Source organism: Oncorhynchus keta, chromosome 23 (assembly GCF_023373465.1).
Source record: "Oncorhynchus keta strain PuntledgeMale-10-30-2019 chromosome 23, Oket_V2, whole genome shotgun sequence".
In the NCBI taxonomy this organism is placed as follows: Eukaryota; Metazoa; Chordata; class Actinopteri; order Salmoniformes; family Salmonidae; genus Oncorhynchus; species Oncorhynchus keta.
In genome coordinates, this window is record NC_068443.1 from 32,856,713 (window position 1) to 32,874,398 (window position 17,686).

Here is a 17,686-nt window from a genome sequence, read left to right on the forward strand (position 1 = left end):
TGCCATTTAAAGGTAATTTCCGATTGAGCTGACAAATGCAGTGTATACCGTGAATGTGGTCTCCGCGAATGCGGGAACATTGCCTTTAAAACGTCAGCGGATTGAATCCCTTCAGGATCACTGTTGTGATATTTTAGGTTCAAAGTAGCAAGTGGCTTTGATATTGTGTTAGCCGGCACAATCCTCTTTAACCCTTTACACTGGTGGGAATTGGCGTATATGGATAGGGCTAAATTGAAATGTTTTTTACAGAATACACTTTTAAAATCATATGCATAACCATGGTAGCAATTGTAAAGGTAACAGTTTGGAGATTATGGGAAAATGACACCTGACACAAGACTGAATCCAAACACTACAATGTTGATTTTATGTGCATTTTACGTTTACTGTACTTTTCACCTCGTGTTGATAACGAAATCTGAGAATACTGTGGATACATTCAGTAACATGATAAGAATATTCCTGGAACATGTGGGGTAGGTGCAACATAAGGGTTTGAGTGAGAGGATTAACTGGTGTCTCCAAGTGGACACACATCTCTCCAAAGTACACAGTTCCTAAGTCATTTCAATGCACTTTTATGACTCAAAGAAGAGTCTTCAACACTAAGGTGCTTTTTGGAGCTCTTTTAGCTGTGCCGTTGAGGGACTAAAGCAAGCACACTTGTGGTTGTTTTTGTTTAGAACACAGCCCTGCATCACGCCATCACGCAATTACTGTGGTTGTCTACGCAATTTAAAAACGGTCCATTATAAATCGCCATCTGGGTCAGGTGGGCATCATTTGAAAGCTTGTTCTATTGCCAACATGTCTAGCTTAAAATATACAATATTACAGTTAGGCTTTGTCAATGCAATACCGGGAAACAGATCATAATTTTGGTGTGCATAGAAAGGAGTCATGAGTGCCTTCAGGTGTAGGTGCCACTGCAAATTCTCTTCACAACAGACAAACAGGCTCAGTCTGTTCAGAACAACCCGGGGTTTGACGCCATGTCATCTTGTAACTGTACATCACACATAGATCATAAATGTTGACACTGTACATGACATGAGTTTTTATGATATGGAAATGTGAAATGCACATTTGGACTCACAGTGTTTGGCCTGCTTGTATGACATTCAAAGTGGTATTTATTATAATCCTCAATGTGTCGTCTGTCAAAATACATGGAGTCCTCTTAATTTACAGCATTTCCCTCACTGAGACAACCCAAAATCTGCAAAAGTTACCCAATTAGCGGGAGGGATGGGGGCACCTTCTTGTCGTGCGAGGTGCTTAAGTTCAGAACAGCTGTCAGTCAAAACCCAAACAGCACTGTGAAGCACAGAGCCAGAGCTCTGACGTCATGTATAGCATACAGTATTATTGTACAGCCACTGCGTTCCAATTTAGGCATTTATCAGTGCACAGATCTGCCATTTTCAACCCGAATAAAATAAATGCTAATATCCATTCCCCTTGAATGGGATTTGTGCGAACAGGGTAAGAAAACCATTATGTAATTATTACATAATGGGGAACTATCCCTTTACGTTGTACAGAACAAAAGCTATTGTCAGTACATTTTGGAATTAAATGATTTCTTCAACGCCTCATCATGTAACAGGTCGCTTTTACACACCCTTTCTCATTTGTTCTTCCTTTCTTGGCAAAATAATCTCCACTAATATCTAACAGGATATTATCAATCAATTACCAACCAATAAAACACTTCATTATCCATATCATTACAGTAGTACAACACATTCATCTGTGTTGGAGCCCGACAGGATCCAGTCTCTGCCAACACACACTACGGTGTGGGCGTGAGTAGGGAGAGCGGGAGAGGCTATTTTACGCTAGTTTGTCTAAATATTGTCATTTTTCTTGGCAACCCTCAGTGTTGATTTCTTCGGAAGTTTCTGTTAATTTAGAGTGACGTCTCGTTTATTAGCGACTTGATGGCTTTTTACAGCGGTGCCATGGTGACAGGAGTGTGTGTGTGTGTGTGAGTGACAAGAAATGCTTATTCCACCCCCCCCCCCATTATTCACCAAAGCATTGTACTTCAGCTTCTCAGACTTCTCTGTTGTGTTATTGAAGTGGGAAAAAAAACAAGAATAATCATAATCTTTCACAGAGTCTGGGACCGCCAGTGATTTACTCTTTTTCCAAGGCGTTTATTGAGTGCATTTTTAGTACAATAGTTGTCAGAAAGTTACTGCTTACAAACTCGGACACATACTCGTCATCACGATATACAAGTGGTAGCTATACAGAGAGGGAAACAAAGGCAAGAAAACACGCATTCGGTTCCTATGTCCTGTGTGTACCGCAAAGTGAGGTCATCATCCCTGTCGTGCTGTCTTCATCTTTATTGGCTGCCCTTAGCCATGCTGGGTCTGCTGTGTGTGTGTGTGTGTGTGTGTGTGTGTGTGTGTGTGTGTGTGTGTGTGTGTGTGTGTGTGTGTGTGTGTGTGTGTGTGTGTGTGTGTGTGTGTGTGTGTGTGTGTGTGTGTGTGTGTGTGTGTGTTTATATGTGTGTCCATTATCTGAAATAGAAGAACACATACAAATAGAGGCATTATTTTCAACTAAAACAATACTTTCTGAAACAGATTTAACTACACAAATATTTATTCAACAGCAATCATCAGTTGAATGGACACACCCAGGCCCACTTTTCAGACAAAGTTGTAACAAATCAAAACAGATGGCATTGTAAAAAAAATGATTATCAAAGTAATCCACAAATGAATATATATGTTTTTTTTAGGAGGAGAGAATGGGACAATGACAGCAAATTCTCAAATGGCTATTATGGAGGGAGTGCTAATTGCTTTCCATGTCACGATTCTGAAGTGGAATGCTATTAGAGACAGAATGTTAATAAATCCAACATTAGCAAATGGAAAACAAGAAAAATGGGAATTACAGACTGCTCTGTCATCTCATTCATAGACAGGCATGTTGAATGGCAAATACTTGAGACGTGCCTGAATGGAAGCGTAATGGATTGAAATTAGATCCCTCCATTGAATAAACAGACATCGTTAATCAGAAGAAAGAATGATTAGGTATGCGCAGGGTACTCCGGGCTTGTGTGAATGATGTTGAAAGGGATTTTAAAAGCTAGGTTTCGACCTAAAGAGCTTAATGTATAGGTTGTCATACACGGTTTATTGAAACAGCTCAGGTGGTCGTAGACTGTAGCTGAATTACAACAATTAGAACCGACCCCAATATACCTTACTTGATGTATAGTGCTACTGTTTCATAGTCCGTCAACCCCTCCCCACTCCCCTCTCTTCTCTCACCCCGCTCATTTTCCCAATAGACACCCACTATCAGGTCTCGGCCCACTCTCTCTTCATTATGAGATAGACTGCCGTGCAGTAGCTGTGACAGCGGACTCCTTGGCGTGTGTGTGTGTGTATGCCTGTGTGTGTGTGTGCTGGCCCCAGCCCCATCCATCTCCCTCCTCGTGGCTGATCAGACCGCTGTTAGACTGAGGCCCTGAGGCCCCAGCAGGTGGCCTGGTCCCGTGCCTGCATGGGTGCACTGGAGCAGAGAGTCCGAGATGCAGCCATTTCTCAGCCACAGCCAGCTGGGCAGGCCCGGCGAGGCCCAGACCCACATCCAGACCTGGGCATGAGACAGGTTTTTTACACTCAGGATAAATGAGCTGGAGCCTGGCCATGAGAAGGAGCGAGGGATGGGGGGATAGATGTGAGACAGAAGGGAAAATGAAGGGGTGAGGGGGTTGAGGATACTTAATAATCTGCTAATGGGCTGCGATTGATTTCTAATTTCAGACGCCAAGGTGGGTACCCCAGTCTTAGACATGGAGCCACACCCCTACTAAAGTAAAAACCCATTGCTTGGCACAGGAGTGCAGAAGGCTGGCCAATTCCACAGAGTGGTTAGTAGAACAGCAGTCTACGATATCTGTGTTTGGGGAAACAGCAGTTTGTCATGACCTGACACCTGAGGATGTAGTTACAAGAAAATCGATGCAATGAGAGATTACAACCAGACAAAATCTGGTTAAGTTGTCTCGTGTTCCAATATTAGACACTTGCCATAGGCCTACTCTGTAGAAGATCAAACATAGGCATACTTAATTTCCCTCTGCTGTCCCTGGAAGGCTTAATTAATATGGCCAATTCACAGCTAACGAGGATTTTGCTATATCTACAGTGTAACATGGGTTGTTGCCTTCACATTGATTGCCTACTTTAGTAAAGTGGACATGTCAGTGGGTTGGCGACTACACTTATTCATAATTGTATGTTTTGATCTGATTGGGAATAACCCAATTCCCTTTGGTTTCGTCAGAGTTATCAGAGCAGTTCCACCATCTTCAACCAGGTTCCTTCACCTTGCTGTCAGACATAGTTGAGATTCAGTGTGATTGGTGCAAGACCAGACAGCCATCTATTTCTCAGACTACACCACACCAATCACACTGCAATCACAGGCTTCTAGCATACACGAGAGCAGGGCTAGTAGTACAATCAACCCTGTGTACCGAAGCCCTCCGACTCATGTCAGCTTCCCCTCCTGGACCACCATTTACTCCATCTTCAGACATACTTCAGAAGGACACTCTCACTACTGAAATAGTATCCGTGTCCTCAGTAGCCACCATCTCAAGAATAAAACCCTTCCGCCAGAGGAGGCTGGAGGGGGGAGTTATAGGAGGACAGGCTCATTAAATGGCTGGAATGGAACCATATCAAACATATGGAAACCACGTGTTTTACTCTGTTCCATTCATTCCATTCAAATCAAATCAAATCCAATGTATTTATATAGCCCTTCGTACATCAGCTGATATCTCAAAGTGCTGTACAGAAACCCAGCCTAAAACCCCAAACAGCAAGCAATGCAGGTGTAGAAGCACCATTCCAGCCATTACAATGACCCCGTCCCCCTAAAGCTCCTCTCACCAACCTCTTCTGTCTTCCACCAATTGCAATAGAGTGTGTTCCACTTATAAACATTGGGGCAACTACTAACTTCCAAGTGAGGCAAATTTTCACTGAGTCATCCATTGACATCAGTGTACGACTAAGTGAAAATATGACTTGATTGGAAAGGAAGATTCACCCCGTTATGGACATTTTGTCACGGATCCCTCCAGAACGGTGTCATTACGCACACCTAGTCTCCATTTCCCTGATTGTAATTGTATAAATGTGCCCATTGGTTTCCATTGGGTGGTCGATTATTGTTCCATTGTCTGTTGATCGTGTGAGTACCTGTGCTGTGTTGTTTTGGCTTTCGTGCCGCTTGTATTGTGCAGATGATTACGGGTCTCGCCCCGGTGTACTTACTCAAGGTACTCCTCGCTCTTTTGTTGGGTTTCAACCCTGTGTTTTGTATATGTGTTTATTTGGTCTTCTCCCCCTTGCATTTACACGGCACGCTGTAATTTGGGTAAGAAAAACCACTATTACGTATTCCTGCGCCTGTCTCCTGATCCCTATACCAACGTGACACATATAAATTAATATTGGCCAACGTAGGTGGAGCAGTCACTAAGCAATACTTACAATTGACATAGCTTTTAGTGTACTAGTAATAGCTGTAAAACTAGACACTTTAGGTAATAGGTGTGTGGGGGTTGATGTTGACTTTAGGTAACAGGTGTGTGGGGGTTGAATTGACATAGCTTTTAGTGTACTAGTAATAGCTGTAAAACTAGACACTTTAGGTAATAGGTGTGTGGGGGTTGAAGTGCAAGAGGACCTCCTCTCTTTAGGTAACAGGTGTGTGGGGGTTGAAGTGCAAGAGGAACTCCTTTCTTTAGGTAACAGGTGTGTGGGGGTTGAAGTGCAAGAGGACCTCCTCTCTTTAGGTAACAGGTGTGTGGGGGTTGAAGTGCGAGTTGAACCCCTCCGCGGTGCTATTATTGATTTTGTGTGTGTGTGGAGTGCCTCTGTGAGCTGTTTGTCTGTGTTTATCAAGAGGTGCCTGTTGGCCAGACCCAGATATTCACACACACACACTCACACACACACACACACACACACACACACACACACACACACACACACACACACACACACACACACACACACACACACACACACACACACACACACACACACACACACACACACACACACACACACACACACACACACACACACACACACACACACATCAATAGCAGATACAATACATACCGTAGACCTTGGCCAGCAGACGAGACACTATCCACTCTACTTCCCATTCTTGATGGTTCCAATCACTCCAACACAAGCAACAAACAAGAGGAAATAAAGAAAAATACAATCTGTACAAGTAAGTGCTCACCAGCAAGATATGGCATGAATACACTTACATTTAACATGGGCTCTTCAGAGAAGGGACATTTTGTTACTTTTTTTTATCCCTATAGTTGTTTTATACACATCCACAGAAAGAGTCATTTGTACATGGTCCTTTGTACATTTGCTTCCAGCTCAAAATTCATTCAGGATTGTCCATGTGATGACCCCTCAGCATTGGGGAAAGAAACAAAATGGTGTCTTTATGTTTTGTCCTCCAGAGGGCTAGGTGGCGCTGTAGAGAAACTACATTATGAGTCCATCTCCATCACAATCCAGTCCACAAAAACGTCATCTTTGCCAAAAAGGCAAGCAGAGAGAGTTTTGTGCATACATATTCATACAAGTCACCTTCAATATGAAGATTTATTCAGAAGATATATTCATATTTAGTTAGAGATATACATATTTATATATATTCTCAGAATCTGGGTGAGGCCGTTTCACTAGTCCTTTGGCAAGGCCATCAGCCCAGACATCCACAGGTAGTGTTAAAGTGAAAACATGGTAGAGAATTTTGTTCCCTGCTTTCATGGTGGAAAAGCAAAACACAATACCAACAAAATGTCAGAGAAGCTCTCCTTTCCAGCCAGTTCAACTTTGGTCGACCTTGAGGAGATCTCAAAAATGTCAAAAGCTTCAAATGAAAAAATATAAGGTGAGAAAAATGTCAAATCAACCAATCACCACTGTATGTCTCTGTATCATTTTCCCGTATGTGTGTATATTGAGCATGTCTATAGAGGTTGAATTGCTTTCTTTCTATACGCATTTCATACTGCTGCTCCTAGCCAGACCAATGCATCCTCATTTCAGTCTTTGAAGAAGGCTGGGGTCAAATGACAAATCAGGGTGCCTTCTGATGACATTGGCTGAATCCCAAATCACTCCCTTCCCCTTGCTCCTTGCTCCTGGCCACGCGCACCTGCGCCATATGCACATCGTACCACAGCTGAGGGAGTGAAAATGATCGAGGGTGTAGGGGCTAATTTAACCCTCTCACAGCCACTTCGACCAAGCCAGAAAGGCTGAAGGCTTCATAGCGAAGTGCTACGGGTCGAAGGGTCGGAGGTCATTCGGTGAGGGGTGTAGTCCTATCCCGACACGCACCTCAATATGTTTGGAGAGTGCGTGCCTAGTTATATGCCACATGCATAGAACTATCAGAGCAGGTCCACCATCTGATTTCAAGACACGTAACAGATGAAATACTTCCCAAATGAAATGTGTAACTGCTACTGAGGTTTATATCATGTAAAATGGCCTAGGGGGATTTGTTCATTTCTCACTGGGCACAGACGTCAGTTCAACATCATTTAAAAAAAATGACATTTGGTTGAGTTGTCAACTAACGTGAATTCAATGTGAAATCAACAAAACATGTCGCTATGACTTTGGATTTAGGTTCAAAGTTAGCTGAAGAAAATATGAAATTCCCTCACATTTCGGACTATTTGCAATCAATCCAAATCCAATCAATTTTCCACGTTGAATCAATATCATCACATGTATTGTTGAAATTCTGTGGAAACAATGTTGATTCAACCCGTTTTTGCCCAGTGGGTTGAATTTCATGCTCGTTTTAGTATCTAAAAGTGAAACATGAATTGCCATGAGTGTGTTCCAAAAGGTGACTGATGTATTCATCCCCTTCGCCACTCTCTGGAAGTCAACCTCTGAGCTTCGTCACCAACCCGTGACAACGGAGGGCCCTCTGAACAAGTTGGGGGGGGTTGAGATTCACCGATGATCTTCCTCTTCAAAATGTCTTCCATTTCCTCCTCTCCAGTCTAACTTCATCCAGTCAAGACATACATCTGATATTCCCAAAGACTCTCTGTGTCAGTACCAACATATTCTATTATGTAGACCTCACAGATTAAGATTGAAAAAAAAACAGCCTCTGAACACATTGAACTCTACATCATAACTCAGATTAGTGGAAATTGATAGTTAGTCTTCGTCTGGACCCTGGCCTCCTGGGTAATGATGTTTGATTACATGTCCGATGGGATTAGATGAGAATGATAGTCTCGACCCTGGCGCGTTCCGACGGGTCGGGGGTCATTCGGTGAGGGGTGTAGTCCTTTCTGCTGTAGTCCCTGCCAACCCGAATGCTGCCCGCCCCGTGGCATGGCGCCTCCTCCAGTCATGCCACGGCAGTGGGCGACTGGCACTGGCTCATCTGCACCCGCATGGAGGTGACGTTACTGAGGATCTTCTTCTGGTGGCCCCCCAGGGTGACACCTATCCTCAGGAGGTCTCTGGAGATAGAGAGGCAGGGAGATGGGAAGAGAGGGATGGAAAGAGGGAGAGGCAGGGAGATGGGAAGAGAGGGATGGAAAGACGTCAGTTTTACGTCTGCATCGCTGAAGAAGCAAGTACATAAACACGCATTCATATTGGTCTCTAATACATTTACACATATAACCAAAGCCCCAAATAATTACTTTCAGGACGGTTAGCCACTGGCTGTGAAGGAGAAAACAACAAACACATATTCCATTAACTTTGTCTGCCTCTCAGTGATCAAGCTTTTGTTCTCTTTGATTGACAATTAAAACCATGTCGCTACATTTTAGAAACAACATTTTGAAGCCAGATAGATTTCTTAGGGCCAATATTTGGACAGGATCATTTTAAATGAGATGTGTGCGTACATGCACGCTTGTTCACATGAGTGCGTCTGTTTCTGTGTGTGTGTGTGTGTGTGTGTGTGTGTGTGTGTGTGTGTGTGTGTGTGTGTGTGTGTGTGTGTGTGTGTGTGTGTGTGTGTGTGTGTGTGTGTGTGTGTGTGTGTGTGTGTGTGTGTGTGTGTGTGTGTGTGTGTACGTGTGTATGTGCATGCATGTACTGTACACCTGTGAATGTGTGTGTGTGTGTTGTGTGTGTGTGTGTGTGTGTGTGTGTGTGTGTGTGTGTGTGTGTGTGTGTGTGTGTGCATGTGTACTGTGTGTTTGTGCATGCATGTACTGTACACCTGTGTGTGTGTGTGTGTGTGTGTGTGTGTGTGTGTGTGTGTGTGTGTGTGTGTGTGTGTGTGTGTGTGTGTGTGTGTGTGTGTGTGTGTGTGTGTGTACAAGACTGCATGCGTGTGAGCCTGCATGAGTCTGTGCATGTGTGTAACTCACTCGGATGTAATCTGTGTGTGTACATGTGTTTGTGCATGCATGTACTGTACACCTGTGTGTGTGTGTGTGTTTGTGCATGCATGTACTGTACACCTGTGTGTGTGTGTGTGTGTGTGTGTGTGTGTGTGTGTGTGTGTGTGTGTGTGTGTGTGTGTGTGTGTGTGTGTGTGTGTGTGTGTGTGTGTGTGTGTGTTTGTGCATGCATGTACTGTACACCTGTGAATGTGTGTGTGTGTGTGTGTGTGTGTACGCAAGACTGCATGCGTGTGAGAGCCTGCATGAGTCTGTGCATGTGTGTGACTCACTCAGATGTAATCTGTGCCACCAGTTGCAGGGAGGTGAAGCCAGAGTTGAGGAAGTTATCTCTGTACTGGGTCATCTTGATGGCTCCCAGCCACTCTCCCACTGAACTGAAGGTGTTGAAGTCTGGGATAGAATGATCCAACAGGGTCTGGGAAGGCCTGGAAGAGGAGAGGAAGAGGAAGAGAGACAGAGAGAGAGAGAGAGAGAGAGACAGGGACAGAGACAGGGACAGAGACAGGGACAGAGACAGGGACAGAGAGAGAGAGGAAGAGAGACAGAGAGAGAGGAAGAGAGACAGAGAGAGAGAGAGAGACAGAGAGAGAGAGAGAGAGAGAGAGAGAGAGAGACAGGGACAGAGACAGGGACAGAGACAGGGACAGAGACAGGGACAGAGAGAGAGAGAGACAGGGACAGAGAGGAAGAGGAAGAGAGAGAGAGAGAGAGAGAGAGAGAGAGAGAGAGAGAGAGAGAGAGAGAGAGAGAGACAGAGACAGAGACAGAAAGAGAGAGAGAGACAGAGAGACAGGGACAGAGAGAGACAGAGACAGAAAGAGAGAGACAGAGAGAGCTTTGATGGTGGTGTGAGGGGAGGTTTTGACTTTGATGTAATATACAGTAATAAACTCATGTTTATTTCACTTTGAGGAAGTCTGGGTTGTGAAGATGTGTATGTCTGTTGTTTGTATACGTTCACACTGCAAAGAAACTACCCTCTGCAGTAGATCGGGTTCAAACTTGAATCTATTAAATCTCTGTGTGTGTGCCAACGTGAATTGTGTGTGCAACAACTGTGTGCGTGTGTGTGTGTGTTAGTAATTCTGATCGTTCCGAACAGCAAGAATAAGTGAGGGATATGCTTTTGATGTAATATAAAGTAATAAACTCGTGTTTATTTCAGTTTAAGGAAGTCTGAGTGTGCCTGGGTTGCGAAGGTGTCTACGTGTGCACCAACCACTGCTTTGAAGTTGTTGAGGGGAAAAAGTCAAAGTGCTTCGGTATGTGTGAGCGCGGCTGCGTGTGGGTCTCTACGTACCGCATCACAATGCAAAAGAAATGGCGGCGATTAAGTGTGTGTGTGTGTAATCCTACATACACATTCATGTATGCTACACTTACACTGCCGGGATGCTGGCCACTTGTTTCAGACTGGCTGGGTTACGGATCATCTTGTCCAGGGTGTTGACGATGTCAGCGAAGCGTGGCCGCGCGTTACGGTCCTTCTGCCAGCAGTCCAGCATGAGCTGGTGCAGAGCTGAGGGGCAGTCCATGGGAGGGGGCAGCCGGTAGTCCTGCTCTATGGCATTGATCACCTGGGGACGGAGAGGGTGGGCAGAGGGTCACAAGGTAGTCAGTCGGGGTCGTGTCAGAAGGGACTATTGTGGAGAAGGTAGAAGGTAGTGAGTGGAAGCGGGTCTGATCTCGCTCAAGCCGATAAGGTAGATGAGGTCGAATAGAAGACCATTGCCAGACGGAACCATTGAGAAGACATCTGAGGGTCACTAATCACTAAACTTATGATCAAAGGAGGTCAATAATGTGTAGTAAAGCAGTGTGTGAGAAAAAGCGGATGTTTTTAGAGGTCTTTTGTTTCCCTTTTCTAAATCACTGTGCCACCGGGCGCTAGTTGCTCTGTCTCATTTTGCGCTATTATGTGGTTAGTGAGCAATTCACTCAGCGTCTCCTTTGTATAAAAAATAATATATATTCAACTTTGGACACGTTATTTTTTTAATATAAAATTCTCACGAGACAGATCTTGTTTTCGGACACGTGAAGTTTCACATGTACATTTCACACACCTTTCGTCTAAGGTCTAAAGTCCCTCCCGATGTGTTCTGCAGTCTTATAAAACAGTTTAGAAATAGGCTCAGTGCCTTTATCCTCACAAGGTGAGGTATTGAAAGGTATCATTTTGACCCCTATCTTTTGCAGAGAAGAAATATGATGTACTTGTTAAACAAAATCTCCTTCTCTGAGCAATTGTATACAATAATATAATACAATTTTAAAAATCACCATACAATACAGCTCAGTATTTGTGTTATTTAAAAAACAAAAAAAACATTTGGTCATCTTTATCAAGGGTGCCAATCATTTTGGACCTGACTGTATACTCGGACACTATGGGAAAGTGCCTTGGGAATAGGCTGATTGCATATACAGTAACTATAGAAAGACGAGCGCTGTCTCACTCTCTAAACCGTAGCGTGTTCGTAGGGTATACCATATGACGGATTGTTAACCCTTGTATGTAGATGCAATCTTTCAAATGAAACGCTTGAATCAGGGCAAAGCCAAGAAAAGCCGATATAGGATAGAGATTCTAGGGTGTGAAAATGAATTATCATCAGAAATGGGAAGATGCACTATAGGTGTCCATGCTACCACTGAGACCTGTGCAATTCAGCAGAATCTTGATAAATGGTGCATAAGTGAATCTTGATAAATGGTGTGTGTGTGTGTGTGTGTGGAAGTGTGTGTGTGTGTGTGTGTGTGTGTACATGCATGGGTGAGTGGGCATGTGTATGTGTGTATGAGCACACAAACTTGTGTATATGCCAGTGCATTATTTGTGTGTGAGCCCTGTCTGTGTGTGCTTTTGTGTGAAGACTGCATGTGCGTGAGAGTGTGTGTTTGTTTGAGTGTGTGTTATTAATGTACACCAGGTGTCCATTCGGAACATGTGATTCCGGACATGTGATCGGTAACATTTGAATTTACTGGACATTTGAGCAATGTACCGGACCCATATGCATTGGGTGTGTAACCTGACCCATGGTGCTCAGAATGACAGAAATCACATTTAGAATATGGTAATTCATATTAGCAGAACATGCAAGTCAAGGATGCAACGATATGTGGTCATTCTTACCGATTTCTGATGTGCACTTTGAAGATCTTAAAATAACTGTCCACATGTACTTTTCCTTCGCCAACAAGACGAGTAACGAACAGCAAAATCACTGGCCTATGTCAATCTACTATAGTAGAAACGTTTAGGCTACCTATTCTATTGGTCAGTTTATCAAGATATACATAGCCTATTCCAAACAGACTCTGGGACAGTTGTGGAACAATAGATAGAAACTCATACAACCAGTAGCCCTGCAACAGATCAGAAACTCAAAAAGTTGATAAAACTATTATTTCTTCACGTTATAAGTGTCGCAACGTGCACAATTCAGTATGCGAGCGGATTCATGACAGAGATTAAAATATCCATAAAAAATGTATAAAGAGAGGAGATCTAATAGGCTACTTTGAAGCAAGGTAAGGCATGACTTATAATAGGTACTAAAACGTTCAGGGTTCCAAAAATGAAATATTTGTTTTCAAAATGCATAATGCCTCCAACTTGTTGCAAAGGGGGTCTGATGAAGCCTGCCTTCCGTTGCCGTTTAATGACGCCTTCAAAACAACTGGGAACTCGGAAATCTCAGACTTCAGCCGTGTAACAACTTGGAAAAAATATATCTCGGACTGGGAAAAATAGTTTTGAATGGTCATCCATCTCGTAATTCCAACTCGGGAACTGGCCTCTTTCGAGAGCTCTAACTTTCTGACCTGAAGATCACTGACTTCATCATTTGACCTCGTGTTCTTGCGCTGTCTGACTGATTTACCACTCCAAGGCTCTGTATTTGTATGCTGTACGTGTGTGATAAACAACATAGCCTACATAAAGAATATATTGTACACGCAGCAATTTAATGCCACTAAATTATGCAAATTGACCTATAGACGGCAAGCATGTCAAGTCAAATGTATTTCCATCAGTGGATAGGCTGAAAAGCATTATTTTACGCCGATTCTATTTAGCAGCTTTTCTATTTGTTAAACGGAATAACTATATATATGTGTGTTTGTGTGTTCTGACTGAAGAGAACAGCACGCCATGCTGTGAACAGTGTCAGGCCTCCTCCCTGTGTGTCCCACCAGTCGCTGCCTGTATGCTGGCCCAGAGAGGGAACATCTGCTGGGTTGGCCAGTCCTGGTGGACCAGGCTTCAGAGAGACAGTTGGCCGGCTGGGGGATATGGAGCTCATTGGTGTGTGTTTGTATTCTACGACACAACATTAAAAACTAGAAGGTTCACCTTTTATCTGGATGCTCATTCATTGTAAAAAAGGGCTTTCTAAAATGAATTTTTATTGATTGAAATTTGATTGATCTGAATATTCGTTCAAAAGTTCAACATGACAATAATACTCACATCCTGGTTGGACATGTCCCAGTAGGGTCTCTCTCCAAATGACATCACCTCCCACATGACGATGCCGTAGCTCCACACGTCACTGGCTGAGGTGAACTTCCTGTAGGCGATGGCCTCTGGAGCTGTCCACCTCACTGGGATCTTACCCCCCTGAGGGAGATGGGGGAGGGATAGGGGGATAGAGAGAGAGCAAAAACGACATGATTATTCCAATAAAATAAACAATTATGCTCATTCCAAACCCTTCTAACCAAAAAGACAACTGCCCCTCCCCCCCATCTCTCTATCGATCCAGCAGCAATGGATTGTACCTATGCGCCCCCTCTTAATATGATCTGCCCTTCACACATCGACCCAGAGCACGTCTCTCCCCTCCGGCCATCTCTACCCCTGACTTTGAATAAAGAGGGATTTGGTTGGGGTTTGAGCGCGCCTGTCGAGCGTGTCTGTTTGTAATTGGACTACCTGGGCCTGGGGCGACTCATGCACGGCTCTGATTGAAATTGCCGGGTGGCTTGTTTAAGATTCCCTCCACACACACTAACCTGTTTGTGGACCACTTGGTGGTTGCTATTGTATCCGGCCAGCTTAATAATGCCAATTAGTTCAACCTGGGAATGTGTAGATAAGTCGGGTTTGAAAGGACAGACGGGAGAGCTAGACATGGCCCACCCTGCTCTCCTGGATTTCTCGCTCAGGACCGGGAGGTGTGTTTTGTGTGTGTGTGTCATCTGCTTTTTGCTTGTATGTGCATGCACAAGCATCAGTGAATGTATGTGTGTGTGTATACTGTATGTGTGTGTAGAGGTCCAGAGGACTCAAACTCAGTTCATTAAGGCCCAGCTCAGTGTTTGACCTCTGGGAGCTCCTGACCCTGAACATGATGTTAACCTCGGACCTCAGTGGAGGCTGTTGTCAGGGTGAATGGGCCGGGAACACAGGCCTGAGCTGTTACAGAACAGAGAACAGAACGGAGAGAGAGAGAGAACGACAGAGAGCGAGAGAGCGAGAGAGCGAGAGAGAGAGAGAGAGAGAGAGAGAGAGAGAGAGAGAGAGAGAGAGAGAGAGAGAGAGAGAGAGAGAGAGAGAGAGAGAGAGAGAGAGAGAGAGAGAGAGAGAGAGCGAGAGAGAGAGCGAGAGAGAGAGAGAGAGAGCGCGAGAGAGAGAGCGAGAGAGAGCGAGAGAGAGCGAGAGAGAGAGAGAGCGCGCGAGAGAGAGAGAGAGAGAGACTAAGAAAGGAAAACAGTATTTTATCTGAGAGAGAGGGTTCTGGAGTGTTCATAAGGAAGTGTGTATTTGTGTTTCTTTGAGAGAAAAAAACACTATCTATCTAAGCTCTGATGACTTTTCTGCTGATCCCAGACACCAAAAGGCTTTCCCTTGTCTAAGTTCTGTCTCAGTTCTGTCTCAAGGCTATAGACAAATACATGAAACTACATCCACACCAATGAAAATAGAGACCCGGCTCTCATCTCTAACTTTGTCAGAGCCATGCTTCAAGGCGACAATTTCAACTTGGGCTCCAAATAAAAAGAAAGTATGAAAAATTTAAACAATGCCTCTTCCATGTTCCTCTCTCGGAGCTGTGATCTTAATGCTCTCTCTCTCTCTCTCTCTCTCTCTCTCTCTCTCTCTCTCTCTCTCTCTCTCTCTCTCTCTCTCTCTCTCTCTCTCTCTCTCTTCCTGGGGGGAGCTCTGTCGTCACCGTGGCCTGGGTAAAGACACTCGCCATACAGGAGCCCCGTGCCTGCCTGCATCGCTTTGCGCAGGTCCTAGCAGAAAGGCCAAGGTAATAACATTTTCACGGCTGCCGCGTGTGGGAGGGAGCTATGCAGATCAGTAGTAATTATTGCTGTGGGCGAGCTATCTGCAAGCACCCGGGTCAAAGCGACACTTTAATAACACAAAGTGCTGCAGAACAGAACAGGCAAATAGACAGAAGAAGAAGGCAAATATATAATAAAAGCACTGGATGCAGTTGAGGCTGCTGAGGGGAGGACGGGTCATAATAATGGCTGGAACGGAGTGAACGGAATGCCATCACACACCTGGAAACCATTTGTTTGATGTATTTGATGCCATTCCCCTGAATCCACTCCAGCCATGAGCCCGTCCTCCCCAATTAAGGTGCCACCAACCTCCTGTGATTATTAGTTCTCTCACGTCACCCCGCTCCTCCGCTCTCTCCACTGGCTTCCAGTTGAAGCTCGCATCCGCTACAAGACCATGGTGCTCGCCTACGGAGCTGTGAGGGGAACGGCACCTCAGTACCTCCAGGCTCTGATCAGGCCCTACACCCAAACAAGGGCACTGCGTTCATCCACCTCTGGCCTGCTCGCCTCCCTACCACTGAGGAAGTACAGTTCCCGCTCAGCCCAGTCAAAACTGTTCGCTGCTCTGGCCCCCAATGGTGGAACAAACTCCCTCACGACGCCAGGACAGCGGAGTCAATCACCACCTTCCGGAGACACCTGAAACCCCACCTCTTCAAGGAATACCTAGGATAGGGTAAGTAAGGGTAAGTAATCCTTCTCACCCCCCTTCTCCCCCAACAAGATTTAGATGCAAGTGGCTGTTCCACTGGTTGTCATAAGGTGTATGCACCAATTTGTAAGTCGCTCTGGATAAGAGCGTCTGCTAAATGACTTAAATGTAAATGTAAATGTAATTGAATGTTTTTGTTTTCTTTAACTCGGGGGCAGAAAAGAGAGAGACCCCAGGGAGGAAGAGAGGGAGGGGGGAAAGAGAAGGAGAGTGGAATTAAAACGGGTCTAGTGTCAACACAGCCAAACAGACGCTTTGTGGAGACTGGGAGAGAGAGAGAGAGAGAGAGAGTTTGTGTGTGTGTGTGTGTGTGCGCGCGTGTGTTTGTGTGTGTGAGAGAGTGCATGTACATGCATGGGTGAGTGGGCATGTGTATATGTGTGTATGAGCACACAAACCTGTGTATTTGTCAGTGCATTATTTGTGTGTGAGCCCTGTCTGTGTGTGCTTTTGTGTGCAGACTGCATGTGTGTGTTTGTGTGTGTTATTAATGTACACCAGGGTTTCCGTTCGGAAAATGTGATTCCGGATATTTGATCGGTAACATTTGAATTTACTGGACATTTGAGAAATGTACCGGACCCATATGCATTGGGTGTGTAACCACGGTGCTCAGAATGACAGAAATCACATTTAGAATATGGCCATTCATATGTGTGTGTGTCTGAGCCAGGAAGTCATTTCATTCACTAGCTCGAAAAGTACAGGCCAGTAAGATTCTGTTCTCTTTGGTGGCCTTGAGTCTTAGAGAGCACACACAGAGGCATGTTCAACTACATAAGCCAAACCATACAACAACCTCCAGCCAAGCTCCATCAATTTCGTCAGCTAGCTGCTCATCACGTAAAGAATACGCATAGTGCATTTCATTGAGACATCTTCACGTCAGCATGAGAGCATAATTGTTGTTCTCTCACGACCCATTGGAAACTGCGTTATATATTAACAAAGGGACTCCACAGAAGAAGAAGAAAATAGGGGATAAAAAAACAACAAAGCCCAAATATTGTCAATGTACCCTGCGATCACACCTGCAACCCTGTACAAATTACTATTAAACACTGGATATGAATCCGTAATAAACTTGATTATTGCAGACCCACCATACTGAGAAATGGGGCATTGCGATGATTCTCACTTCAAACAGACAAGTTACCTCTAGATCACCTTCA

The 17,686-nt window shown here is 44.5% G+C and overlaps 1 protein-coding gene across 3 annotated transcripts in view; it reads right to left on the reverse strand.

The window, feature by feature from the left end:
• Positions 1-2,140: 2,140 nt before the first annotated feature.
• Positions 2,141-17,686, reverse strand: part of LOC118402179 (ephrin type-B receptor 1) — a 365,365-nt gene continuing 349,819 nt past the window's right edge. For all 3 annotated transcript variants that reach the window (XM_052477046.1, XM_052477045.1, XM_052477044.1), the window contains 5 exons: positions 13,971-14,120; positions 10,874-11,067; positions 9,760-9,915; positions 6,180-8,587; positions 2,141-2,537 (listed from right to left, as the gene is read on the reverse strand). In XM_052477046.1, coding sequence (XP_052333006.1) covers positions 8,473-8,587; positions 9,760-9,915; positions 10,874-11,067; positions 13,971-14,120 — 615 coding nt within the window. In that variant the 3' untranslated portion in view covers positions 2,141-2,537; positions 6,180-8,472. The remainder of the gene's footprint in view (positions 2,538-6,179; positions 8,588-9,759; positions 9,916-10,873; positions 11,068-13,970; positions 14,121-17,686) is intronic.